Source organism: Amia ocellicauda, chromosome 15, assembly GCF_036373705.1.
Source record: "Amia ocellicauda isolate fAmiCal2 chromosome 15, fAmiCal2.hap1, whole genome shotgun sequence".
NCBI classification, from domain to species: domain Eukaryota; kingdom Metazoa; phylum Chordata; class Actinopteri; order Amiiformes; family Amiidae; genus Amia; species Amia ocellicauda.
Genome location: NC_089864.1, coordinates 9445968 through 9472646, shown reverse-complemented (window position 1 = coordinate 9472646; position 26679 = coordinate 9445968). Strand labels below are relative to the sequence as shown.

General features: G+C 39.2%; 2 protein-coding genes across 7 annotated transcripts in view; one reads left to right on the top strand and one right to left on the bottom strand.

Moving 5' to 3' along the window:
• Positions 1-2088, bottom strand: part of LOC136771338 (dedicator of cytokinesis protein 4) — a 96858-nt gene extending 94770 nt beyond the window's left edge. For all 6 annotated transcript variants that reach the window (XM_066723571.1, XM_066723575.1, XM_066723572.1 and 3 more), the window contains exon 1: positions 1896-2088. In XM_066723571.1, the coding sequence (XP_066579668.1) occupies positions 1896-1932 (37 nt within the window). In that variant the 5' untranslated portion in view covers positions 1933-2088. The remainder of the gene's footprint in view (positions 1-1895) is intronic.
• A 164-nt stretch (positions 2089-2252) lies between these two features.
• Positions 2253-26522, top strand: znf277 (zinc finger protein 277). The gene is made up of 12 exons (XM_066724185.1): positions 2253-2337; positions 11135-11336; positions 12350-12438; positions 13095-13177; positions 21379-21470; positions 22230-22340; positions 24273-24405; positions 25229-25296; positions 25388-25484; positions 25578-25620; positions 25757-25931; positions 26068-26522. The coding sequence occupies exons 1-12, from the start codon at positions 2304-2306 to the stop codon at positions 26252-26254; spliced, it is 1314 nt and encodes a 437-aa protein (XP_066580282.1). The 5' UTR covers positions 2253-2303; the 3' UTR covers positions 26255-26522.
• Positions 26523-26679: the final 157 nt, after the last annotated feature.

Below are 26679 nucleotides of genomic sequence, written 5' to 3'. Positions count from 1 at the left end.
TTTTCATTTGAATCTTTTTTGCTGAAACACAGTCACAGGCAGTGCCCATTTACGGATGTTTGTGGCTTCTTCAACTGATCAAAAGGTTTCAGAGCTGCGACTCCACCCATCATACAACACAGCAGCTTCTTCCAGATCTTTTAAGTTCCCACTGATATGGACACATATCATGAAACTGAGATCAGCAAGTTTGGTTGTGGTTATGACAGGACTTTTACAATAAATCAGTGTCTCATTCAGTTTTCTTGCACCCTCAGCAAGTTTTGTTTATTCCAGTTATGCTTACCAGTTGTTCTTTATCTATTGAGTGGGGTCCATGATGCAAAACACAGACTTTTCTTGTAGTTTCCCTGTTTGAAGAGCTTCCTTGGAGCCAAGGCTATCTTATCGCAGGAGCCTCATCACTCAGCTGACCACCTATCACTTGCTATCTTATCCTAGATTTTCACATCTCTTGTCTCATTTTGTTACTCTTTTGACTGATAAGGATAAGTATATTCCATTTAAAAAGCTAGCTTCATGTACATACATAAGGTAACACTGCCTGTAAAATATATCCATTGGCAGATTTTATTTCCAAATATATACTAAATAAACATGTGCAAAAGCCAACAGTTTAAGTAGTTTTCACATCCAAGTAACAGTATTTAGCTCTTGACCAGCAGCTTTTTCTTTGGTTATATGTAGACACACACACATAAGAACAGATACAATAATTCAGTTAAAGCATTCATTCTTGCTATGACTGCAAAAGCATGCTGAATAAGCTATTGCAGGTGCACAACTGTTTTCACCCAGTTATGAAGTCAACACCAGGGTGCTGAGCCCATGTCACCCTCTGACAGAAGGAGTGGATCAATATGGAGAAGCCCAGCTGTGACCTGGAGTGATACCAACGTGCGGAAAGCTTCACGACCAGCCCCGGGAGGCAACAAAAACACCACTGAGGTTAAAACGTCGAAGAAAATGGATTTAAATAAGTTGCTGTCTTTCAATAGACCAGCCCCGGCTCCCAGAAAAGGACCTGAATCAGTAGTTTGATTGCAGAACAAGTGCATCACTGATCCTGTTTTTCTATAGCGACTTAGCCTTAGATTAAGCAATCTGTCTGTAACGGGTGGTGGGGGGTGGGAGGGGGCAACTGACACACTAATATTGTTTTGCAAACGCCAATTTCCCTTTGCATATTGATTTCTTTTTAATGTACTGCTGATTATGTCCTTGCTAGCTCGGTCCCTGACAGCACACAGCTATGGCAGAGTGATTGCTATTGAAGAGGATTAGTAAAGCGTCGGAATGCATCACTAGAAACGTTATAACTTGCACAGACATTACAAGGTTGCTAGCTCGATACATTTGAGAATAAAGTGATGCCAACAATTGCCCACAAATAAATAAACCATAATGAAGAACTCAGTGGCGTTGGATATACAAATGATCGATGTGTTTTTGTACGATATAAGAAGGGGAGGCATAACTGGATCACTTCCATTCATTCATATATAAATGCATGCATGCGTGAATGTATACATTGTGTACATTGCCACACTGGGGAGGTGATTACACGCTTTATACCTGAGGATACATTGTAACACTTCAGTCCATAACAAAGCACACTATACTGGCAGACACTGATGATAAACAATGTAGTGCACTCACTACACAGTCACCCTATTTACCTACTGCGAATTGTCATTGTGTTTGTGTGCACAGGCTACATATATATGATATGAATGTATACGTACAGTTATTTTTCAATGCAGTGCACTTCATCTAAAGCCACCCTCGATGCTGATCAAAACAGTGCACACGTCAAACCTGGTGTCGCTCTCCAAACGCCAAATAAACACCAAATAAATCAAAAATATAAATACAAAAGAACAGCAGGAGCTTACCGACGCCGTATTTTTCGTGTTCTGTAGGTATCCACATGTTTGTTACGATGTGTGCATTGGAAAATACATGCAAAAGCAGCACCACAACATAGGACCAAATTGCGTGCGATATATCACTGTTTTCTACTGCCTCTCTCTCCGGCTGTGCGGAGTCATTGTTCTGATTGCGGGAGCTCCAGCCAACTACAGTACATTGACCACGGCCACAGAGAAAGAAGCGGCGCCTTGTGGGAATTGTAGTCAGTTTAAAGCGCTGGATAAACAGACCACAATGGACTACAAATACCAGCCATGCTTTCGAGCGCTGGGGCCCGTTCGGCTTCTCTGATTGGTTCGCTGGGCCCGTTCGGCTTCTCTGATTGGTTCGCTGTCACCGATTCTGGATGACGTGGCACCCTGGTGGAAAGCATGGCTGCCGCTCATATAGAGAGAAACATTGCAGGTAGGCTAATTGTAGTTGAATCTGTTTTATATTATTAATGAACGTGTACTCTTAATGTGTTGTACTCTTTTTACTTGGTGGTCGCTCAACCAGTCTTTGGGAAGATCTGTTATAGTAGGTTTTTTTTTTTTTTTTGAAGAGAACTAAAATACTGTGCAAAGGATGTCACACTAGGATTTTAAATGCTTTGGCTGATGGTAGAATTGCATTTTAGAGTTTAAAAGTAAGTTTGAGAATATCATTGTGTGGTTACAGTTGAAATGCAGACGTCACCGAGCTTTAGACATGGACAATTACGTATCACAATCCCATTAAAGTCATGTATACAAAGAAAAACATCTAAGCAGGTCATTTCATAAAGTGAACGTCGTCTGTGACTTAATTGACTTCACTTAATTGACAGTGTTATACAACTCGAGTTCTTAATTGAATCTTTGTAGGTTTAAACTTTTAAATACAGAAACTACATAGGCATCTGAAGCGGTGTTTACATGCAACTTGGTAGCACCATATCCACTGCGTATGAACTGTACTGTAGCCTGTTCCTTTTAATTTACCGTTTTATTTTACGCTCAGGTAGTTTCAATAGCTGCTGGTCATTACTTTTGGGTAGTAATGCCGTTTATCCGTTAGTTAAACTATATATAGCTGTTAAGATTTCCCATGGGCTGCATCAGATAACGGTATAACCCAGGTCAGATGTGTTGTTGTAGGATGTGGAGTCTGCAAATAAGTGAACGCCCAAAAACACACCACACAGTTTTTTTAGCTTGTGTTTGCTTGTTTTTGTGTGGTTTGTACTCAAGGATGAGTATCGGGTTATTTTACAGTCATAAGCAGAAAGTTAATGACACACCTTGCCAAGAATAATGTGAATCTTGCCACTGCACAATTCCACAGTGCTTTTACATATCAGTGGCTGATACTTTCCAATATAATGTTGTATATAGGGATAAGCGATTAGTTAAAACGACAGCAAGAACAACCTAAAAAGTACAATTTTAAGGTTTTCACGTGAGATAATCTGTCAAACTAAACATTCACTTAATGACCGTAATCAATGGATCCAGTAGAACTAGGAACTACAATTACGGAAGCATCCACGTCAAGAAATGTAAAACAGCTGAAGATGACACTATATGTACAGATGGGTGATAAATTATAGGAAAAAATCAACATAAAGCGTCTCAGTAAGGTGTTTGGCACCACGAGCCACCAGAACAGCTTCAATGGAGAGCGCTGTCTAACACATCGGTCCAAAATATCCCATAGGTGTTCAGCTGGGTTGAGATCTGGTGACTGCAAAGGCCAAAGCATATGATTCACATCATTTTCACACTCATCACACCATTCAGTGACCCTCATGCCCTGTGGATGTGCAGTCATCCTGGAAGAGATCACTCCCATCAGGATAGAAATGTAACACCATAGGATAAGGGTGATCACTCAGAATAACTTTGTAATGATTTGCAGTGACCCTTCCCTCTAAGGGGACAAGTGGACCCAAACCATGCCACGAAAATGATCCCCACAGCATAACAGAGCCTCCGGACCCCCTCACTGTAGGGGTCCAGCAGTCAGGCCTGTCCCGTTCTCTTGGTGTCCCACACATGCACTCGCCCACTTGTCCAGAACACGAGCCAGTTGACCGTCTGTGTGACTGAAGCTCCTGCCATTCCTGCCCCAATAATGACCCCTCTGTCAAAGTCACTGAGATCCTTTCCTCTTGCCATCTTGATCCAAATTCGAGGTCAGCTGGGCCTGCTCAGCATTTGTATACATGCACAGAGCATGATAGGATGTTAATTGCTTAATTGTATCATGCAGTACACCTGTTTGGAGGCATCTGCATTCATTATGTTCCTCCACTCATTTATTCAGGTTTTTCCTTTAATATGTCACCCGTCTGTAAATCTACAAGCTTTTCTCTGTTAATGGTTTTCTCCATTACATTAAGTAAAACATCTTTCTTGACATTTACATCATAAAGTATAGATGCACAATCTTATTAGGCCTATACTCCCTTAATTGGGGCCATGTTATCTCTCCACTCAATCTTTACATTTATAGTACATCCCTGGGAATAATGATGATAAAATGCAAGAAAAAATTATCCATGTTATATTTTAAAGTAATATGTTTCAAAATGTAATGCTTTTGTATAGTTTTCATGTCTTAGTAGGATTTCTGTTAGATTTTCAGATTTTCAGTCTATCCGACTATCTCTCTATCTATCTATCTGTGTGTGTAGGGGTGTATTACTTGAGTCTGCATGTGCTTTGTAATGGAATTTTACATTTTTCTCGGTCTGGGGGTATAATGAACTCATTCCCATTTGCAGGTCATCTGAAAAGGATAGGGGTTTTATCTTGGATGCAGTCCAAGTTGAATACAAAAATGGAATGTTCCATAACAATAATTTTGTCTTATTTCACATCTTTGTAACTGCTGATTTGCTGCAGTGCTCCTGTCAGACTAGTTTGAACAGCACCAGCAAAACATCATATTTGTTGATAATAATACAAATACAAACTAAAAAATACACAGTGTACTCTGAAGTCACAATATCGGTTGGAATTAAATTGATACATGAAGGAATATACCATATGGGTTTTGAATATGACACTTAAAGCTCAGTAGAGCTGTTTGCCACATAGTCTCTTTCTTTCTATGTTCAAATGTACATTGCAGTCTTTGAATGTATGGTTGTGCGATACTGCTTGTTAAATTGTTATTAAACACAACAAACAAAACATCTGTATTGATTACTCATTCAAAAATACAAATTATAGAGGAACTGTATACCTTTTTATAATATAATCCAAATTATTTGGATTAATTTCAAAATATTCACAGTACAATTTAAGTTGTTCATAAGTCTTTCATAAGCTATTCTGAAGGCATGACTGTATTCTTTGAAGCTTCTCTTTTTCATATTAAAATTGCTCAACCTTCCTTGGAACATTTGAAATGAGAGGAACAAAAACATTGCTTTTTGAATCACTTTTTTTCCTCTTATGAATGAGTGATATGCTACACAAGGCTTTCGTATAGTTAACCTTCTTGCGTTTGTTCACAATTTGACCAGAATGTGTTACCACAACCATAAATGAATTCATATTAAGAGCATTAGCCAAACCAGCTTCTAGCAATATGGATGATTACATTAAGGATTCTTACAGCACAGTTAGTGCTGTAATCACTTAACATCTGTTAAGGGGGAATTTGAAATGGCTTATGGGTTTATCCCAGTGATTCCAAATGAAATAAGAGGGAATTTGGAGATAGACATTCCAATAGATTTGTTTATTTGTTGCAAAGAATGATGCGCCAATGCTTGTTGCTACAGAGACCTAGTGTAATAATTATATTTATTTGTTTCTTTAGAATTTGTACCCTGTTTAACATTTGCACTGGTGTCTAATTCTCATCTGATTAGTGTATATTTCCACTCTCTCACGCTTGTTCATGTCCGCCTCACACAATCTGGGATGACTGTCTTTGCAGCTGGCAAGGGCTATTGTAAGTGGTGGTGTTAAGATAAAGGAGCTCGAAATAGATGCCCAAGATGAAGCTAAGCTCGCAGTTGGCAATCATGCACTGAGCTGATTGAATTCACAGTAATAGTGCTGCAGCGATTTTCAACTGAAGTGGCTGATGGTCTTCATGGAGTGAGAACCTATGTTTTGTCTTCATATTATATATTTTCGCCACAACTGAAGAGCATGTGACCTAGTTAACAAAGGATGTACAGATGGAAAGAGATTAGGAACCTGCCATGGTAGCCCACAGATTCTCTGGAGCTTTGAATCTTCAAACATTATAGCAGCACATCCTGAAACTAATTTACACCTTTTTTTTTTTTCATACAGTACATTAGTAAGTATTGAAACCATATCATGCCAGGGTCTGTGGGAGTTTTCCCTTAGATATTGTATAAGTGTTGAATGAGGCCAGTATTTTATAGTTCTGCTTGATGGTATGGAAAGGAATGTAGCTCTGCTTTGAGCATCATAGCAAATCTTTATAAAAATAATAATAATATAAAACAACTATTAAACAGTGGAGTTGTGTAGCAGCAGCAATTAAATTGAGTTCAGTAGTGAGGATTACTTCTCTGATGTATTGATTTAGCTCGTACACATTTAGATCTGACAAGAATTGTATGCTCAGAAAATGAATATAATAATACAAATCTGATTAAATGTCAGGATTGGTGGCATTTGGTTGTTTGTGTTAATAAGGAAATATGAGCTAATGCTTTTAAAAGTAGGTTTTACAAAGAAATGAAACAGGGATACATATCAGCCTGAACTCGACCTGAAATAGACTACTCTGAGTTCATAGCATATAAAGAGGATTTTTTCCTGTGCTATGGAAGACGTTTGTTTGTTTGTTTGTGTTTTAAATTAAATGTTGAAGGCCAGTGGTCATTGAAACCCCCAACAGAATTTGCAGTTAATCCTTTTGAACATTTGAGCTTGGCTCTGTGCAGCTGTGAGTCCTAACAAAGGGAGAATCCTAATTCTCATACAGGTTTGCAGTTTAAATGTCAGCTAAACGCGTCCTCTGTTGTGGTTCGATGAGAGTGAATATTTTTCAGCCCAAATCAATCAATAGTTTAATCTGGTTCTTCCTTTCCTTGCTCTATTTCAGTTTCAAGGGGGACCCATAATATTGACTGACTGTAGACAGACTAGATATAAGTAAACCTGCTCAAATATGAAAAACAACTATTGTTTATTCTAGGCCCACTTGTAGTGTCTCATTGGAATGTGATGATATCTTGCATGTGAAAAAAATCACATCATGCCTATGACACTCTCTGAGCCTAAAAGTTATGTGTACAAATGTTTTCTATAACACTCTTTTAGGCAAAAGGTTGTGTGGGGGAAAATAAAAAAAAACGAAAGTCCTTAAATAAGAAGCAAGACTGCGTACATTCATTTCATAGCTCAGTCAATTTTTGCAAATTAGCCATCATCATATTCTGAGATATAGGCTATATTGCACCACAGACAGTTGTGTTTGAGAGCATTATAGCTACCAGGATAGTGGGAAAACACTGCTGAGTAACGGAGAATATTTATTGGTTAATACTACATGTAAAAACTAAACGAAAGCTATGTCCAGGTTAGTGGCAGACGAGAATGCGGGAACAGATCCACTATTCCTCTGTCATCTCTCTCAGAAGTCGACAGACAGCAGACTTGTTCCAGACCCATTCTCTGAGGCATAAATCGTATGCAAAGTAGCGAATACATCTGAGTTTTGGAAAGTGTTGTTGTTTATCTAATTAAACGCTCATTTTCTGCTTGTGCTGGCAGAATCCAGGCTGCAGCTGTTTTTGTTGTCGTCGTTGTTGTTATTATCATCGTGATTATTATTAGTATTTGCTTTTTAGGTATGAAATTGAACCATTTCCTCTCTTTAGAATGTTACACTCAGCTTTCAATTCAATTATCAAAGCATTAATAAATATCATGTAATATTTATTCGATTTCTCCAATGTTTGTTTCAGCTGAAGACTGATTTACAATGGTAATGAGACGTGGTAATAGAATTATGGGACTGATTGCATTAAGTTTGCTTTGAAATATTTGGAGCAAAGCAAAAACAGAGGTAGGCCAACTGCTGTCTTTTTGACATAACAGACACTCATATTTACATATTACCAGTAAAGTCAGAAAGTGTATCTGCTTTTGTTGGAGAGACTTGAAGAATTCCAAGCAAGGCTTTGAGATTTTATGACAGACATGCATACATACATATGTGATGACAAATATGCAAACGTACATAAAAGTATGAGTCTCATTTACTAGATTAGATGATCTGTACTGCCATACAGATATTTTTGATATGAGGTTACCCTGGTGACCAGATGTGTGAACAACTGTCTTACTACTGATGAGCAGTCCTATATACAGCTCTGGAAAAAATTAAGAGACCACTGCAAAATGATCAGTTTCTCTGGTTTTACAATTTATAGGTATGTTTGGGTAAAATTAACATTTTTGTTTTATTCTATAAACTACTGACAACATTTCTCCCAAATTCCAAATAGAAAAACTGGTCAAAATTACAAAAAGATGCAGTGTTGTCAGACCTCGAATACTGCAAAGAGAATACATTCATATTCATTTTTAAACAACACAATACTAATGTTTTAACTCAGGAAGAGTTCAGAAATCAGTATTTGGTGGAATAACCCTGATGTTCAGCTGTCATGTGTCTTGGCATGCTCTCCACCAGTCTTTCACATTGATGTTGGGTGACTTTATGCCACTCCTGGTGCAGAAATTCAAGCAACTCAGCTTTTGATGGCTTGTGACCATCCATCTTCCTCTTAATCACATTCTAGAGGTTTTCAATGGGGTTCAGGTCTGGAGATTGGGCTGGCCATGACAGGTTCTTGATCTGGTGGTCCTCCATCCATACCTTGATTGACCTGGCTGTGTGCATGGAGCATTGTCCTGCTAGAAAAACCAGTCCTCAGAGTTGGGGAACATTGTCAGAGCAGAAGGAAGCAAGTTTTCTTCCAGGACAACCTTGTACGTGGCTTGATTCATTTGTCCTTCACAAAGACAAATCTGCCCGATTCCAGCCTTGCTGAAGTACCCCCAGATCATCACCAATCCTCCACCAAATTTCACAGTGGGTGTGAGACACTGTGGCTTGTAGACCTCTCCAGGTCTCTGTCTAACCATTAGACGACCAGGTGTTGTGCAAAGCTGAAAAATGGACTCATCAGAGAAGATGACCTTACTCCATTCCTCTACGGTCCAATCCTTATGGTCTTTTGCAAACCTCAGCCTGGCTCTTCTTTGCTTCTCACTGATGAAGGGCTCTTTTCTAGCTTTGCACGACTTCAGTGCTGCCCCTAGGGGCCTGTTTTGAATCGTCCTCACCGTGCACTTCACTCCAGCTACCGTTCGCCATTATTTTTGTAGGTCACTTGATGTCATCCTACAGTTGTTGAGTGACATTCGAATGAGCTGGCGGTCATCCTGGTCAGTGGAGAGTCGTTTTCACCCTCTGCCGGTCTGTAGCTTTGTTGTACCCAATGTCTGCTGCTTGACCTTGTTCTTATGAACCACCGTCTTTCAAATTTTAAGGATGGAAGCGACCCGACACTGACTGTATCCCTCTGCCAGTAAAGTCAGAATTGAACCCTTCTTCTCCTCACTCAAAACTTTCCTTTTCAACTCTTTTGGCATAGTAAATAGTTATTTTCTGATTCCAATTACTTTTGAGGTACTACTAGCACTGTTTTTGCCATCCAGCTGGTCCTATTGCAAGAGGATAGTGATGACCACAGCAGTGGTTTTTATACTTTTCCTCGTTAAATAAGATTTGGTTCAGGTGATCAACTAATCAGTAGCTCATTCAGTAGAATGTGTGCCTGTGTTGGAATTCAAAAGACACTGGAATGGAATGGCTGCCGTACATGTAGAGATGCTGATTGAAGAAACATTCACAGTGGTCTCTATTTTTTCCAGAGCCGTTTATTATTAATACACAGCTTATTTTCATATTAACACAACACACACTTTAATCATATCATGCTGATAACAATTAACACAATTCTTATGCCATATTTTATATTACAACCTTTTTTAATACAATCAGTATTAGCTTCATTGAAATAACATGTTTGAAAGACAAAAATATTCCTTTAAAACATGGTTTATTTGGGCTTTTAGTCTTCATTGGTATGAATGTGTTCAATCCAACATCTGATCACTCAGAGATACAAAATATGTCCTCACCTCACTTCAAGCACTTTCCCTTCTTTCTCCCCTCCACAACATATCCTGTTCTTTCACCATCCACAACAACCTCTGTTCCCTCTTTCCATCTACCATCACCCCTTGTACTCTTTTTCTCCTCTCCTTATTGACATCTCTCCGCTCTGAGTGCACTCTCCTGCCTCCTTGCTCCTTTCTTCATGTCTCCGCTCCTTCTGTCCTCTCCCTCTCTAAGCTGCCTCTCTACAACCCTCTTCTCTCCTCTTCCATGTCTGCTTTCATCTTTGCTAAACAGTCCCTCCAGCCTGCCATGCAGTTATCCCCTCACAGCCCCTGACACTTTGCTGTCTTCTCCAGCAACTACAGGCTATTTACTGCTGTGTCCCATTAGTCCGACTACACTAGTCTCCCTGCCTCACTGTTACCTTCCATATTCCCTTGTTCTCATCTCCCTATCCCCCACTTACCCTTCCCTGTCAGCCCCCTTTTTGAATTTGACTTCTCTTGCCTTCTGGATGAAAGCCTGTCAGATGTGCCTTGGATCCCCTCCCCAGTAATATATTCAAGACTTCTGTTTTTCTTCCATTCATCTGTTCTTTGCAACAACTCTACACTCTCTGTCTAGTTCATTTGTGGATCTAAAGTTATTATTATTATTATTATAGTTCTTCGCAGATGCCCTTATCCAGGGTGACTTACAATTTATCACATTATGTTTTACATAAGAGTTGGATATGTTTCGAAATTATCAGGACCTTGTCTGAGATTGTATTGACTTGATTCTGTGATTTATATACTATAATGTGGCATTAGTAAGTACAGAATTGCATAAGGATTGACAAAACTATCTATACAGTTAAAAAAAAAATAGTAAATTTTCTCTCAGTTAGTTAGTTGAATTGCTGTTGGGGCCCTACGGTGTTTCTGCCAAATTAATACATACAAATATTACAATATTACAAATTATACAAATACTAAATCACATCATGCAAAATAATGTTAGAGCTGTGTCTGTTTTTGATTGAGGCCCTTTTTATTTTCTCTCATAGAGGGGCAGGACTCGATTCTGGAGCCATTGTCTTTACCGGAAAGTCCAGCCATCAATGTATCTGCAGACAGGGGCGCACCGGTCCCCTGCATCCTGTGCTCAGAGTCTTTCTCTCTGTCTGAAACGGAAACGCTTCTGAAGCACTTCATCCTCGAACACAGACTGGTGATCGGCGACGTCAAACTCATCGCTGACTTTCGGAGGTGAGGGTTTGCCCGCCCTGCTGAGAAGTTTAAAGTGGAGAGGCACCACACACATTAAACAGCATCATCTAAATGTATGGAGTCCGTTTTACATCAAATTAAACTAGTGTCACATTCAAGCACGGGAAAGTGTGTAGTTTAAAGCAGTCCTGTTTGTTTAGAGATACTTTAAGTGTCATCATGTTATAAAATAGTCATAACCTTCCCTTTTTCTGTGGAGTTTTATTAACTACAGATAGTCTGGGGCTGACACTGCTAAAGTAAAGATGTACAGCACTAGAGATGAGCCATTGAAGACTGGGGCTGCTGCAGACAGCATTGGCTGGTCGGAGAGTGGCGATATAAACAATTTGTGAGGCTACAGTCTGATGTATATGGTGCCTTGGTCTTTAGCACACAGCAACAAGATCAAAACTCAGTTGGGGGGCTTTTTGAGAAGTCTAGGCTTAATAGCTTTGGCTGCAGTCAAACTGTCTGTAGGATGTGTTACCTCTGCACAGCTTTCGTTCTCTGTAGCTTGTGATACTTATCCGTTATTATATAATGTAATATTGTTACTGAAATGATTGGCAGCATTATTTGCAATTAGACAAAACATCTGTTTTGATTCTTGTGTATCATAACTGTTTTTTCTAAGAAAACTGTTTCTGGAGCAAAAAAAACAAATAATGAAAGAAATAAAGAAATGAGAATTGTTTACTCTAATCCTTGTTTATTGTGTTATCCTTTCTAAATACAGAACTCTAATTTTAATAAAAAGGATACATTATTTGCTTTAGGTGTCTTTCTTACACTTCCTTAAGAGATTCTGCAGTAGAAATACCTCAGTTCATCACATTAACATGTTTTTCTCCTGAGGTGAGCGCAACTATGTAGCTATACCTCAGAACCCTTTGGGGTGAGCCGAAAATTTGCGTTAATCGTATGCATTCCTGTAAAACATTTTCTCTCTCTCTCACTCTCTCTTAAAGTGAAATAACCCTGTGAGTGTTCACCGTTTGATTTTAATTTAGATACATCCTGTACTGGAGGAAAAGATTTACCGAGCAGCCAATCACAGAGTTCTGCAGTGTGATCAGGACCAATGCACAAGCCCCCGTCGGTAAGTCTTTAATTAACATTAACACTAAAGCCTGGATTGCATACCTCAGAAGAAAACAGGACTCCATACGATTGTAGTGCACCCCACATAAGTGACAAATCCATCAGGAATGCGGATTTATCTGTTGTTCTGTAAAAGTAATACCTTCGACTCTAATCCTCCTGCTAATTCTATTCATATTTTGACTTGGTTATGAAATGCTTTCAACAACTCTGCCGCGTTTATGAAATATACAGGTAAACAGCGACGTTGACTGAATTGAGTGGAAGTCAAATGCATCCACTTACATTTAGGATATACTGGTATCTCAAATATATACTCTGTAATATGTATTCAAGGATAATACGTTAAATGTAATGAATAACTTCTAATGATGGAAGTTAGTTTTATGCTGCTCCAAAAAATAAAATAAAAAAAGCCATTCTCAGTTTTCGCCTCTTGTGGGGTTGGACTCTGTGTTGCTGTGCGTTCACCCCGTGTGTTTGCTACACTAGACTGACACGCAGGATTTGTGAATTGGCAGTTAATTAAATCAGGATGTGTGGCTCATGCACAAAGCCAAACAAACAGACAGAACTTAAAAACGTGCAAAGTTCATTGTCTTGCTATTACTGTGTGCAAGAAGATAAACTTCCCATTGTCTCATGTAATTTCAGAACGGCAAGAGGATTACTTCCTTTTGTGTGATGTTTTACCAGAGGATAGAGTTCTCCGAGAGCAGCTCCAGCAGAAGAGACTTGTGAGTAATGTGCGAACCACACACAGATACGGCACTCCTCTGCTGACGTCATATTTAGTGAACATCGCGTTCACAAGAGCCATCCGAAAAGGCTGGTGAAGTTTAAAAGTTGGACTTCCTCCATAACATTAATTTTTGAATCTTTGTTTAGGCGTATAGAAAAATGTGTAACAACAACACTGAAAAGCTTAACAGGATTCGTTACAGTTACTCTACTGTGCTCCTCGGATCAAAGTGGAAGAGGAAAAACCGGCTTCTGCCGTCTCGGGCTGGTGCCGTATCAGAAAATGCAAGGCCGCCGTGTAATAGCTGGGGGAAGGCAGCTGATTGCTTCACAAGTGCTTTTAGCTGCTGTAAATCCTTTGCTTGCAACACTGCGGTTCATCACCCCTGTTACACACGCTGGGAAGTCTGTCAAAGCGCTTGAGCCGTGTGTGTGGACATCTTTTTTTTTATTTTATTTTTTAACCCATACAGTGCTCTTCACCTGCCCTTTCATACCGACAGCAGTGGTTTCACCTCACTTGTCAGGCTGCGGTGGAGCCGCGGTGAGGTAGCTAGTAAAGTCACTGAATCATATTCAGTGGTAGAATAATAATGGGTTTCCTCCATGGGCAATAGAGGAGCCTGTGAGCCAGCAGGCCCCACGGCTCGGCTTTGTATGACACTACTGTCCCATTTGACACTTCTGTCCCATAATGCCACCAAAGTGCGTTGTTCAGCCCTAACACTGTGCTCACAGAGGGGATATGCCACCTGCTCGTGTATGAACCCCACTACATCCCTGATCATATTCAAAACCTGGTGTTATTTCCCTATAGTTTATGGAACCATGCTCTCAGGTTTAATGTTATGCACAATCAGCTAATTGCTTGTTATCACAATTTTTCCCCATGGCTAAATTAGCTGTTTACAGCCTTTTCACTGATAAGAACATTTACACTGCTAAATAAGGAAAATATCAGGAAAGCTGATAACATATATTGATGAAAGTCCATGGTTTATCTGTAGCATTTGTATGGGGTTATTAGTTCAATTTGTAGATCTACCCACACTTTTTACTACCAGTGGGTGATATGTTTCTGTATATTTATTAAGTACAATGTTGAGAAATAGTTACATGTATAACCTTATCCACTACAAAGATCTTTACTGGTTATAATACAGTATTCTTTCCGTTTGTTTGTTACTCCTGCATCACAATACTGTATATTGTCCTTTACAAAACCTGGCAAAACACAATAAGTGGGCTGCACTTAATTTGTTTTCCACTTACAGCATGTATGAGTGTTTACCAAAATGTTGCTCAGTCTGCTAGTCCAAGTGGAAAATTGCAGCACTTGTCTTCGTGAACAAAGATAACACAACTTTCAGGAGCCATCGAAGCCACGTGTAATTCTCCAACAACCCACTACTCAATGAGATGAAACTAATGTTGCTTTCCCACTAGGTGCCTTGCAAAGAACAGAGGGTCAGTTCACTTGAGAATCAAATGCTATTTTCATTAAAGGGACAGTGGCACTGTGGCACTAGAGACCGGTTTTAGTTCTTGTTGACTACAAAATCCAGGGAAAGATAAAATAAATAGGTATTAGAGAAGCCGTACCCCTCAAGCATGTGCATTGATTGTCATTTTGTTAAGGATATCCTGTTTAGCCAGATGGCTACAGTGAGGACAAATTTGAGGCTTCCTTCCATTTTGCATCAGGGTTTAGGGGTTCAAAACAAAAGCCACAAAAAAGAAAGACGCACAATGGCAGAGGGGGGCAGCTTATGACATCTGCTCATACACAAAAGATCAAAGATGAATTAAGGAAAATGCTGAAGCTGTTTGTGCTTTTCTGGGTGTTCTGTTTACCAGACTTTAGTTGTTTGTTTCTATTCTTTGTCCTTGCGGATTAATGACAGGAATTGCCTCGAAACAAAAGCCATTTCCTGCCTATTTCTTCATTGTGCAAATGCACTGAATGAAAAATTGTACACAAAGAATAACTTGAACATGTGCATAGCTTAGAAGACGTTGCAATGAATGAATGGTGATGACAATGTATGCATCAGTACTTGGACTTCCAAGGACTAACAAGGGCATTGATGGGTTAACACTTGTAGGCAGCAGAAATCTATATCTGACATGTAGAAGAGCTCTCCTGGTGTTGAGCGCGTAACTGTCCAGGCAATATCAGGGCTTGAAACCTTAATACTTCACATAACGGCGCAGGAATGAGAAATATCAAGAAAAGGTGGGATTTTGTTTGTGCCGGAAATTGACAGTGCTGTTTCTTGCGGCACATATCTGTGTTACCTACCCGCTCTCCACACAGCTGTAATGCTTTAGTTTATTGGTTACAACGGCAGCGGATGAGATGAGAGCTGACCCGCACGGCGACCCCCTGTGACTGCCGGCTGCTGTTATGATTAGCAGCTGGAATACGGAGATATTCCTGTCTGCGCCGAGCCCGTTGCCCCAGATCTTCTGAACTGGTTCGTTTTGAGGCCATTTTACACAACAGGATTTGTTAGCAGTCTCAGAAGACACAGAGGGGTTGGACACAGAGGTTATATGTTTCCTGATTAGTTTTCTGTTTTTTTAAAACATGATATTTAGGGAAGTGCAGTCTTCCTGTTGGCCTCATGTGTAATTGGTTAGCTTAGAGCCTAGGCATATTAATGGAGCTCCAGCTGTGTGTTTGACTTTAGGCCTCATTTGAACACAGCTCAGAGCATGTTTCATGTCTTCCCCCCCCCCCCCCCCCATTTTTTGTGCTTTTTTGTATAGATCTCCTAATGAGTTGGAACCTTTAATATAGAGAAGATCTGACTCTTTCCTATCGCAACGTTAACCAGTACAGCTAGCAAAGTGTCTGTCCTGGGGAGCAATGAGACTGCAGGGAAAAACAGAGGCTGAGAATTTTTAAAACATTACTAATACTAATTTTGAAACCATGCCCCAGGCTTGGGGTGGTTGGGGTAGGGGCAGCTGGCTGATAATGTGTTCCCTCGGGTGTTTTTGCCATACGTGTATCACAGGAAACTAAAATCAATATGGAATATTACGAACCGTTTTGGGGACAGCAGAAGGAGCTGTTTTTAATTGAATGTAGACGCATAGTAATGACTGTTGCACTCGGTTAGTTGTCAGGTGGAGTACTGTACTTTCGCTCGCACAGCAACATTTCTACTGCTGCGAGAAATCTTGACCTCTTCCTGAAATGCCCTTCCTCTTAAATCTGAGAGTTGTTCTGTGGGATTGAGGTCTGAACTCTAAGAAAGCTGTGAAATATGTTCAGTGTCGTTCCCCTAGTAACACTGTGTTATACTTCTAGCTCTGAGACAATCGTATTGATAGGTTTCTAAGCATTTCTGTTCATAAAACTCCCATCAGTGCTGGCAAAAAGGTGTCCAAAACAATCTTTATGTATCACACAGCATCTCAGAAATAATCCATTACTGGCAGGAAGTGGTTTTCCTGTTATTTTTGGAAATATAGTGTAAATACAACAAACTTCATCATTCAAATCTCAAGGCATGGATTATTCCTATTGGGGTTCATGTTACCACTCCAGTGCAACAGAGACAGATGTAATGATGAATATTAATTTTTGAATTCGAAATTCAGTCACATATCTGGGCACTTCAGTGTTGCTTCATTCAGATTTTTCAGATTCAACTGTAATAGAGGCCCTTGGGAGCTGCCCTGTGGCCACATTTGTGCCTTTATCGGTTGATCTATTGGTTGATTGTTTGATGGATTGATTTCTCTGCCTTGTGTTGAGTAGGAAAAGGGCAAAGGGAAGTTTTAGATTTCTTTGGGAACTGACTCAATGCTGGCTAGTGTTGCACAGGTTCCCTCTCAAGTAATTATATCTGTAGGGTTTCATATTTTATGCATTAGCTCTAGGTTTCTTTCACATGCAAAATAAAAATTAAACATGATAGGTTATTTTGTAAGCATTTGTTCCAATGCAAAATATGGTCCCTGACTTTGGGAATTTCAAAGGCGCATGTCAATCGAGGTTAAGTAGGGACAAAAGATACATTTTTTGAGAAATTCTCTAAAGGATAAGAGTGGTGCGCCCAGTTCAGCAGGGAACATTTGCATCTGAATGGGATGTAGAAAACTGGAGCTGGGTCAGGTCAAAAGTAGCTGTCACTTCAACTTCTGGGATAGTGTTTATTCTGAAACTTTGAGAAGCATTACTTGCATAACATGTTTAAACCATTTTATGCCTTTGTCATTCTGTGAAAGAACAGCTTAGGCAGAGATCCTGTGTGTTCAAATGCTGTCGCCAGTCATCGTGCTCTTCTTCCAGTGTTTTGCAATTCACGCAGTGGTTCCGTTCAGACAGTTCTGACAGATGTATGTGCGTGTGCAGTTGTGTATGTACTTCGGTTGTTGTTTTTATGCAAATAGTATTGAGCACCACCTGTTGGAGAATATGGATACTGCAAGCAGGAGTGTTCACAGTAGAGGAAATCAAAATGCATTAAATATAAAAACATAATTTGGTTCATTAAAGATTGAAAGTGTTGTGACAAATGTAGCCTGTGTAGCGCAGATGTAAAATGCATGAAGTGTTTTTAATTAATAATTCAGTGCACACATCAATTTCATGTCAAACTGATACAAATAAAGCTGAATAGAAGTCGTTTTCAAATAATATTATCTTTCATATCAATAATAAAACATTAGATTGAAATGAATTGGTTACCGACATATTTAGCTGCAGCTATTTCCTCTTAGATAACTAGATAGATGGACTCATGCATTGATACAAAACCTTTATATCCCTTAAAATGTGTAACTAATTGTTACCAATAAAGGTGTTTGTGCTGCCTTTGTGTACTCCAATTACTGCACGAAAGTTATAAATTGAGGAGCATGTATAACATGAACGTGCCCGCATGATATGAAGAGCGAAAGAACGGCAACAATTAGGCTACACAGAGGGAATAAGCAAGCAAGCCGGAGTGTCGTTTGTGCAAGGTAACTAATGAAGTTGAACGCTGGTAAGGCTGTGTTGACGTCAGCGAGCAGATCTGGATGAGAATCATTTCTTTAAGGCAATATTGGTTGCTAGGCAACTCACAGAGGCAACCTTCATCCCCCCCCAACCCCCCCAACCGAGGCAGTTACATAAACGCCAACACCTCGACATGCCGCTCTAAACTACTCACGGTCTTCTGTCTTTCAGTAGCACAGAGGCCCTTTCACCATCCATAATGAGAAGTGTATCAGATAGTTATTTATTTTGTCTTTTTTTCTCAGGGAAGGGAGGGTGGGGTTCTTCCCTGTCAATAACTGACATTTATGCTTTCGAAAAGGAGAAGCATGATACTGAACTGAAACTTATCATAAGGAAGCATTGTGGAAAATCCCGGGTTTCCTTGAAAGTCCCCTCTCCCCTCTCTTTCTATTTAAAACTATGGAAAGGAAATCCTTCTGTTTTAAAAACGCCAAGGCAAAACGAGGCTTTTATAAATCCAGAAACACAATCCCAGCCCTTTCACTTCGGATTAAACTGCGCAGGTCTTTTCTTGGACTGATCTGACAGCACAGTCTGTTCACATTGTCCACATTTTAGTTTGTTAATTTTTTTTAGTGCTGTGTCAGAACTGGACATGAGGTCTGGCAGAAACAAAAACGTGTATTAAGATTGGGAGCAAGCTGAGTTACTGTCAGTGTCTGTGGTGAGATTGAACCTTACTAAACTCACCCACCGATCTGCTTTTCAGTGGCTTATGGGAGTATTTGAACAACTGGTGACAGAATAGACAAATTAGCTTAAACAAATGTTCTTCTTTAACTATGTAGACCACTGTAGGGCATGACATAATGTGTATTTAACCAGACATGACTCCATCCTCGGATGAAGGGCCCTGAAGCAAACCAGAAGTCAAAACTGAACAAAACAAAGTAGACTTTGTCATCTCACAGCAACCTCTGTCTGATGTGGGGCTTCTTAGATGGAGATGACAAGAATGAACATCCAGGGAAGTGGCGGTTCATGTTTATTTAGTTGTTCCTTTCAGATAGATGAAGAAACCCAAACTTTTTATCATTTTCCCTTTTTCTTTTAGCCTTTTATTTTAATGTCATATTTGCCTCCCTCTCAAAATGATTTTCTCATTGTGTTTGTATGTTGAAATGCTTTTGTTAGTAAGGGGTTATTATTAGCAGACCCTTTTTTCTATACTGAAATCCAGGACCAAAACATTTACTGTAGCTTCTATAAAATAACCTTCAAAGCCTGGCACTTTATGCTGTCTGTGGTAGTAATCGGATGTATAGATAAAGACGCACTGGACAATACTGCCTTTAAAAAACCCAATTGAATATAATTTTAACTGTGGAGCAGTGATTTGATGTATTATATGCAGCTGCTGTGTGTTACGTGAATTAAAACATACTAAATGCTAAAATAATGTACGCTAACTAATCCAAAAACACGGTTTCTGTTTTCATTTTAGATACTTTCGGTAAAAATCTTCATGTGTGCATATGTTCTTCCCGTTATGTGGAGCTGTGATGTAAAGCTAAATAAATCTTAACACTAGTTGTGGTCAGGCTTTCAGTGCAATGCTCACTGGTTTTGTTATATATCTTTTTAGGGTGGTGGGGGTGGTTAAACATCTAGACATGGAGCACTTTTTCATCAATTTTTCAGTCTTTCTGAGGAGTAGTCTGGGGATTGTGTGGAATTATTCGCCCAAGGAAACGCACAGAACAGCTTGGATCAATACATGCCTTGCATTTCCCAGGTTAACCAAACACATTTGCTGTGGATAAAACCTCCAGTTACACAGCAGAGAGAATGTGCTTTAAGTGATACCCCCAGTTTAATTTTAACAGACAATTATGACATGCATATGACTAGAGGTCCAAAGACGGAGGTGGAAAAGGTATTGGATTTCTTAGGACCTGATTTCCAGAAACCAGGCGCAATTCACCGCTGTGCTGTATTGTACTGCACCCCCCATCTCTCACATGTAGTCATTAGAGAAATCTCAGGCATGTTATCTCTCTGGATAGATAACTGTATCAAAGAAATTGTCCTTACCTCTGATCATCTGTGCAGAATTCATATAAACTACTGAGATCAAGTAAACATAAAGGAAATAAATAAACTGGACTCCAGTGGTGATTTCAAACTGTCAAACAATTTGCCACCAATATTTAGATTCACTTTTCCTTCACCGGGAATTGTAATATCAAGCCATTGCCAAGATACAAAATGAGATTCGGATCTGACAAGATTCATCTTGGAGCTGTGACACAATCGCTTGTAGCAAAATGTAGTTATTATGGAACGAACAGCCATCTCTTGTCATGACACTTTTTTCTCATGTTTTCTCACGTATTGTAATGTAAGATAAAGTTGTGCCTGGTAAAAGTGTGGGCTATCAAATCAATTAAATCCATGTTTTGTGAAAATTCTGCAGTATAAGCTGTATAAACCTGATTTCCTGGCAGAGATCCCCCAGTTTGGCTCTGTTAAATCACACACAGATGTATTTGATTTTATTCAGTGAGAACTGCGTGGCTCAAATCTGGCAAAGTTCTAGCAGCTATAGGTAATGTTCTTTTTCTATTGTTGTGCCTAAAGATCTTTTCACGGGTCCTGGCCATCTCTGCAGCAGAATTCGCTACAAAATAAATAAATAAATGAATCTCGAGCCGTTCAGAAAAAGAGATTTATGTTCAGTGATTCAACACGCTTAATAGCAAATGACTGGCACAATTTCGTTCTGGCTGCCATGTGAATGGATCCTTAATAGAGGTCTGAACTAGTTTCCAGCCCGGCTTTGCCAGCTTTTTTTCCATCTCTCCAGTGCTGGACAGAAAGCATTGCCAGTGATGGGGAGGGATTTGGACTCACTGAGCTGTATAGCTGGTTCAGATGATCTTTCATTAAAGGTCCGTGGACAGACCGTAGCAGACTATTGGAGCTGAGTTTTTTGTTTTATTCAAGACCTTCCCTAGACAGCTTTAGCAGTGTCTTCATAGGATGGGAGGGAAATTTAACAGTGAATGTCGTTTTATTTTCCTCATGCAAAGTTTAAATTAATTCTCAGTATATTCTAAACGTCTTGTGCCAGGGAAAAGAAATACCTATGAATTGAACGCAGAGCGGGTTTCTGAGTTGGGAGTTTGCCAGGTTTCTTCAACGCCTCACAAAGCGTGTCCTTCTGCCTCTGCACAGGAAGAGATCCTGGACCAGCAGCAAAAGGAGAGGGATGACTCCAGTTTCCACCGGGCCTGTATGTTCTGCAGTGAGGACTTCTCTGGAAACAGGTCAGTCATTGTGGGATACTCAGAATGGGTTATTCCAAAGGCTATTTGTGGTTATTTTATATAACATGTTGAGTTGTGTGTGTGTGTGTGTGTGTGTGTGTTTGTTTGTCTTACAATATTACCACCCAATTTACTAATTTGACACGACGGACTTTCCCTTTAAATGGGACATAGAGGTTTATTGTGTGGGCCTGCAGCATGTTCCAGGTGGAACTGACACCTGACCCATGTCCTGTACGAGTTTACTATATGTTCCTCCTTGTATTCAAAGTACCACTCCGTTCAGTAGAACTATTCAGATTAATTAGTAGATAAATAAAGACAATATCGAATCTAGAGAGATGTTTTTTTCTTTGACTTTTCAATCCTTATGTGATTGCCACTTGACATGGACGATATAATTTAAACTATGTAATTATATCTATAATATGATTTCCTTGGAACTGGGAATAAGTTTAATAGATATTTTAGATAGTATCTTCACTTTTTGAAGGCAATCAGGTGTGAATTTGAGAACAAAAGCAAGAGAAAATATCCAGTGTCTGGGCCGTTTCACAAATTACAGCTCCTGTTCGCCTTTTCTTGGGATCTCTGCACCTTTTACATCTGCAAAGTGTGAGTCAGAGAAGTGGCTTTGGCTTTTCTCCATTCTGAAATGATGCAGAAGCCTTGATAAAATAAATAAGTAAACAAATAAATAAATGCAAAGTTGATTGATCCGAGGGTACTGAATGCTGTCTTTGTGTTCCACACCCAAAGGTCGCTGCTTCTGAACCACATGGCGAAAGAACATGGATTCAATGTTGGGCTTCCAGACAACATTGTCTACTCTGAAGAGTTTCTGGACACACTGCAGGGGAAACTAGACAAGTAAGCACTTTTACAGAGGTGTCCGGAGGACCAGAAGTCATTTCCTTTAACCACACTTTTTACAGCTGTTTAAATAATGATAAATGATTTGTAGGAATTCAAATTATTTTTCTTATACTTAAACCCCCTGTAGAGGGTGAAATTAAGGGAAAGCAGTTTGTGTATTGTTTAAGCATCCCTCAAAGCCGTGTCTTTGGTAGTGTTCAATTCTAGGAAAACATGCAAACTGTTAATCATCTTGACATGTTAGGTTGGCAGTAGATGGACTTCTCAAAACTGATTTCAAGAAATGGTTCTGGTTTTATGTGACCAAACAAACATATTGGGAAAATAAGTTAAAAATAAACATTGGTTTGGGAAACAAATGTATCTCCAGACAAAGTTTTGATATGGGAGGTAGATGTTTAACTTCTAATCTGTTTGTATTAGTCTAGACAATATCTATTCTTTACATCTCCATTTTAAATCATATCAAGTACCCAAAATGTCAATGTAGCAAACTGAATTCTCTTTCTAATTAAACACAAGGAAAGGGAACAATTAACTGTCAAGACCAGAAAACAAGAAACCCAGATAATCATCTGCAATATTAAATGGAATACGTTCTATATATTTATTTATTTTTACTTGGAAATTCAAGTAATCTACAAAGTACTGCCATAGTTCCCCCTAATGTGATCCTCACTGCAGATATATGAATTATTGAACACAATTATGTTCACACATCAAATTAAAATTCATTCTTTATTCTTGATCCCCATCACTTTTCCCATCGTTTTTATTCATATCACGTCCAAGCGTCTGAATATTGTCTCTCGTGTACCGCAAACGTGATCCGAGCACCGAGCCGCCCCCGTGTGCACGCTGCTCACATTGTTTGTGCTTTGGAGTCGCTGGCGGAGGGAGAGACGGGCTTTGCACAGGTGTGGGGAGTGGGTGGCGGTGGGAGGCCGTGATTGATGTGACAGACGAATGTAAGACATTTGCTTGTGGCTGTGCAATTTTATTGACGGAGGATACTTGCAAACAATTGTATACAAGCCTTCCCCCCACATACATTTGAAGTCTCCCCATTTAGATACTTTAATTTGCTTTGCTAATCACACTTGATAATTTTCTATTTTTGTATCATATAAAACTATGAATGATTTTACGAAATTTCCTTTAATACACATATATATGCTAATTACTATACTTATGTGCTAACCAGACAATTAAAGGACAGTTAAATAAGCTGTTCTTTATTCATTTTATTTGTAATTGTATTTTTTTCCTTCTGTTTTTATTTCCATTCTCTTGATAAGTAGCCTTCTACATCCCTTTAACTACCAACATCAGATTAAATATGTTCTTTCACTCATTTAAACATATAAACATTTTTTCCCTGTACTTCCAGTCACAGTTGTATCCATCTGTTAGTGTAATCAGGGTGTGTTAAAATTGCAAAAGGACTCCCTCTGCTGGAGGTTAAAGAATTCTGCATATTCTTTACCTTCTTCAAGTTGAACGCTGCGTTGCCTTTGCTTAGCAATGCTGACAAAACACATCACACAAACCTAATGTACTGTTCATAATCAAGATGTTCTTCCACAATTACAGTGTCTGTTTGTTCTTCTCTTTATGATGCTGAATATGATCTATAATTATCATTTCTGGAAAGGATTCAAGACTGTAGGGAGAGTTTGGAATCAAATGTCTTGGTTTATCAGGGTGTATTTTAAATAATAACCCAGACTAGACAGTTGTATCGTTTTGATGGAGTAACATAACAGGAAGAGAACTGTACTTTTTTTTTGTTGGTTTGTTTTTGTTTCCCATCGATTACTGGAACATATGATCAGTTTTTGACTTTGTGAGGCATAGAAAAGTCTCTTCTCTATCGGTAAACTTCAGATGTGATTAAAATAGTGACTTAAAGAGGTTTTGTGACAGTTTGCAGTGTCTGTACTGTGAGAAGACCTTCCGCGACAAGACCACCCTGAAGGACCACATGAGGAAAAAGCAGCATCGCCGGATCAACGCTAAGAACCAGGAGTACGACCGCTTCTATGTCATCAACTACCTGGTAGGACATTTAGTCCTTCAACAGGGCCACAGTCTATTAATTTGTTCACACAATAACATACCCAGTCCATTTTAATGTTCACTTTCTATAAACAAGTGTTGGATAAATTAATTAGTATTTATATTTTCAATTACTTTGACCCAGATGCCAGACCAAAATTACATAACTAGTACTTGAAGCTTGTTTTCTGTTTGACAAAAGAAAAGCAATTAGAAATAGATTATTATATTACATTAATGTATAACTACATTGGGATCAGCTATGCACCTCTAAACTGTACCAAAAGATCAAGAATTTACTAAATATTGTCAGTTATATCCAATATGCCCTTTACTACTTTTGAATTTTTAATTAGACTTAGCCAATTTTAATGTATACCATGTATGATGAAAATATTTTTATCACTCAGCATTAGTCAAATTCAATAGCTTAAGCAGTGTACTGTATCTACATAAGGGCATAATTGTTATCCTCTTTGTTGTATGTAATTGGATTTTAAACAGTTTCATCTTGCTATTAGGTCCACATGATTACACAGTTTAATGGCTGTGGTGGCTGCGATGCCTGCAGATTTATGATCACAGGGTATGACGTCTTCCCTGAAATATTCACTTTGGCAATCTGACGGGACTCCTTCTGACACAACTTGGCCATTTGGTTTTATTTGTTGTTACGAACTTATGCTTTTGTTATTTGCTATTTGTTATAATGGTCTACTGTTCATTCATTAAAATATATATATATATTATATTACTATATACAAAACCCTCCACTAGAGGATCGAACACTAATGAAATGCATGTTTTTAAACCTGTTTGAATAGGAACTTGGGAAGACATGGGAAGAAGTTCAGTCCGAAGATGACCGTGAGATGATGGAAGATCACGACGAGTAAGGATCGCATCAAGTATGTCTGCCCCCAGAGCTGAGAAACACAACGCCACAGTGACTAAACGGTGTATTTCTGTTGTGTTCTCCTCAGCGATTGGTCTGACTGGCAAGAACACCCTCTGTGTGCCGTCTGTCTTTTCTGTGATCATCAGTCGGAGACCATGGACGAGATCTACAGCCACATGGAGGTAGTTCTGATTTGTATACAAAATGAGTTTTTATGAATAAATTACTTCAAAATATGGTGCCTTCACATAGTTTTTTTGGTTGTTTCTTTTCAGGAAACGCATGGTTTTGATCTTCATAAATTAAAGGCAGAATTAGGTAAGAATGAAGGCAACATGGATTTGTATTCATGCATATTGACGAGTACAGATTGAATTTGTTTTCACCTCATTTACGATGGTTCTGTTTCCAGCATTCATTAAACTCTGTCAATCTGCCTTTGTCTGGGTTACAGGTCTGAGGTTTTACCAGCAGGTGAAGTTGGTGAATTTCATCCGACGGGAGATCCACCAGTGCCGATGCTATGGGTGCCAACAGAAGTTCAGCTCTAAGGCCGAAGTTCTGCTGCATCTGACGGAGGCAAAGCATGTCATGGCACTGCCAGAGATGTCCAAGTGGGATCAACCCCAGTAAGCACTGCGTTTTACTTATTTGGTATTGTTCACTCTTAGTGTTACCAAAGACTACAGTAGTTACTCCTAAAACTGTGACGGGAGAATGTCTCTGCAGTACTGACAGGAGAATGTTTCTCTCTGTTGTTTTGAGGTATTATTTCCCGACCTATGAGAACGACGCCTTCCTCTGCGCCCTGTCTGACAGCGAGAACGAATCGGAAGGCGCTGGAGATGGCAGAGACGTCCCTGTAATTGCTGAAGACATTTCAAACCTGAAAGCTCTTAAGCAGACAAGTGTACTGAAACAGTTGCTCAAAGGGAAGAACAGCACAAGCTAGAGTAAAGAGCAGTGTGTTCTGTTGTTTGTCTGTGTGTCCGTGATGAATACATTTGGCACCCACATTGGGATGGAACCTGATTAACTGGGAACTATAAATGCTGTTTCACAAGTATTTAAAAGAAGTGTCCCCAAATATTTTATTACTTTTTTTTGTAAATGCTTAAATATCATGGTCTCTGTATTCTATCCTCTCCGAATCTTTATTACACTGCCTTGAGAACTTGAAACCCTCTGATTAATGTATCAATAAAATCTGTAAATATGAATCCAATGTTTTTTGTTGTTGTTTTTATCCACACTATATACACTCACCTAAAGGATTATTAGGAACACCATACTAATACTGTGTTTGACCCCCTTTCGCCTTCAGAACTGCCTTAATTCTACGTGGCATTGATTCAACAAGGTGCTGAAAGCATTCTT

What these genes read in the sequence shown, in the direction of transcription:
- znf277 (XM_066724185.1), top strand. Translation starts at nt 2,304, where the DNA reads ATGGCTGCCGCTCATATAGAGAGAAACATTGCAG. An exon ending in TCTATGTCATCAACTACCTG is followed by an intron (nt 24,406 to 25,228) that starts GTAGGACATTTA and finishes CTGTTTGAATAG; the next exon opens with GAACTTGGGAAGACATGGGA. An exon ending in TAAATTAAAGGCAGAATTAG is followed by an intron (nt 25,621 to 25,756) that starts GTAAGAATGAAG and finishes TCTGGGTTACAG; the next exon opens with GTCTGAGGTTTTACCAGCAG.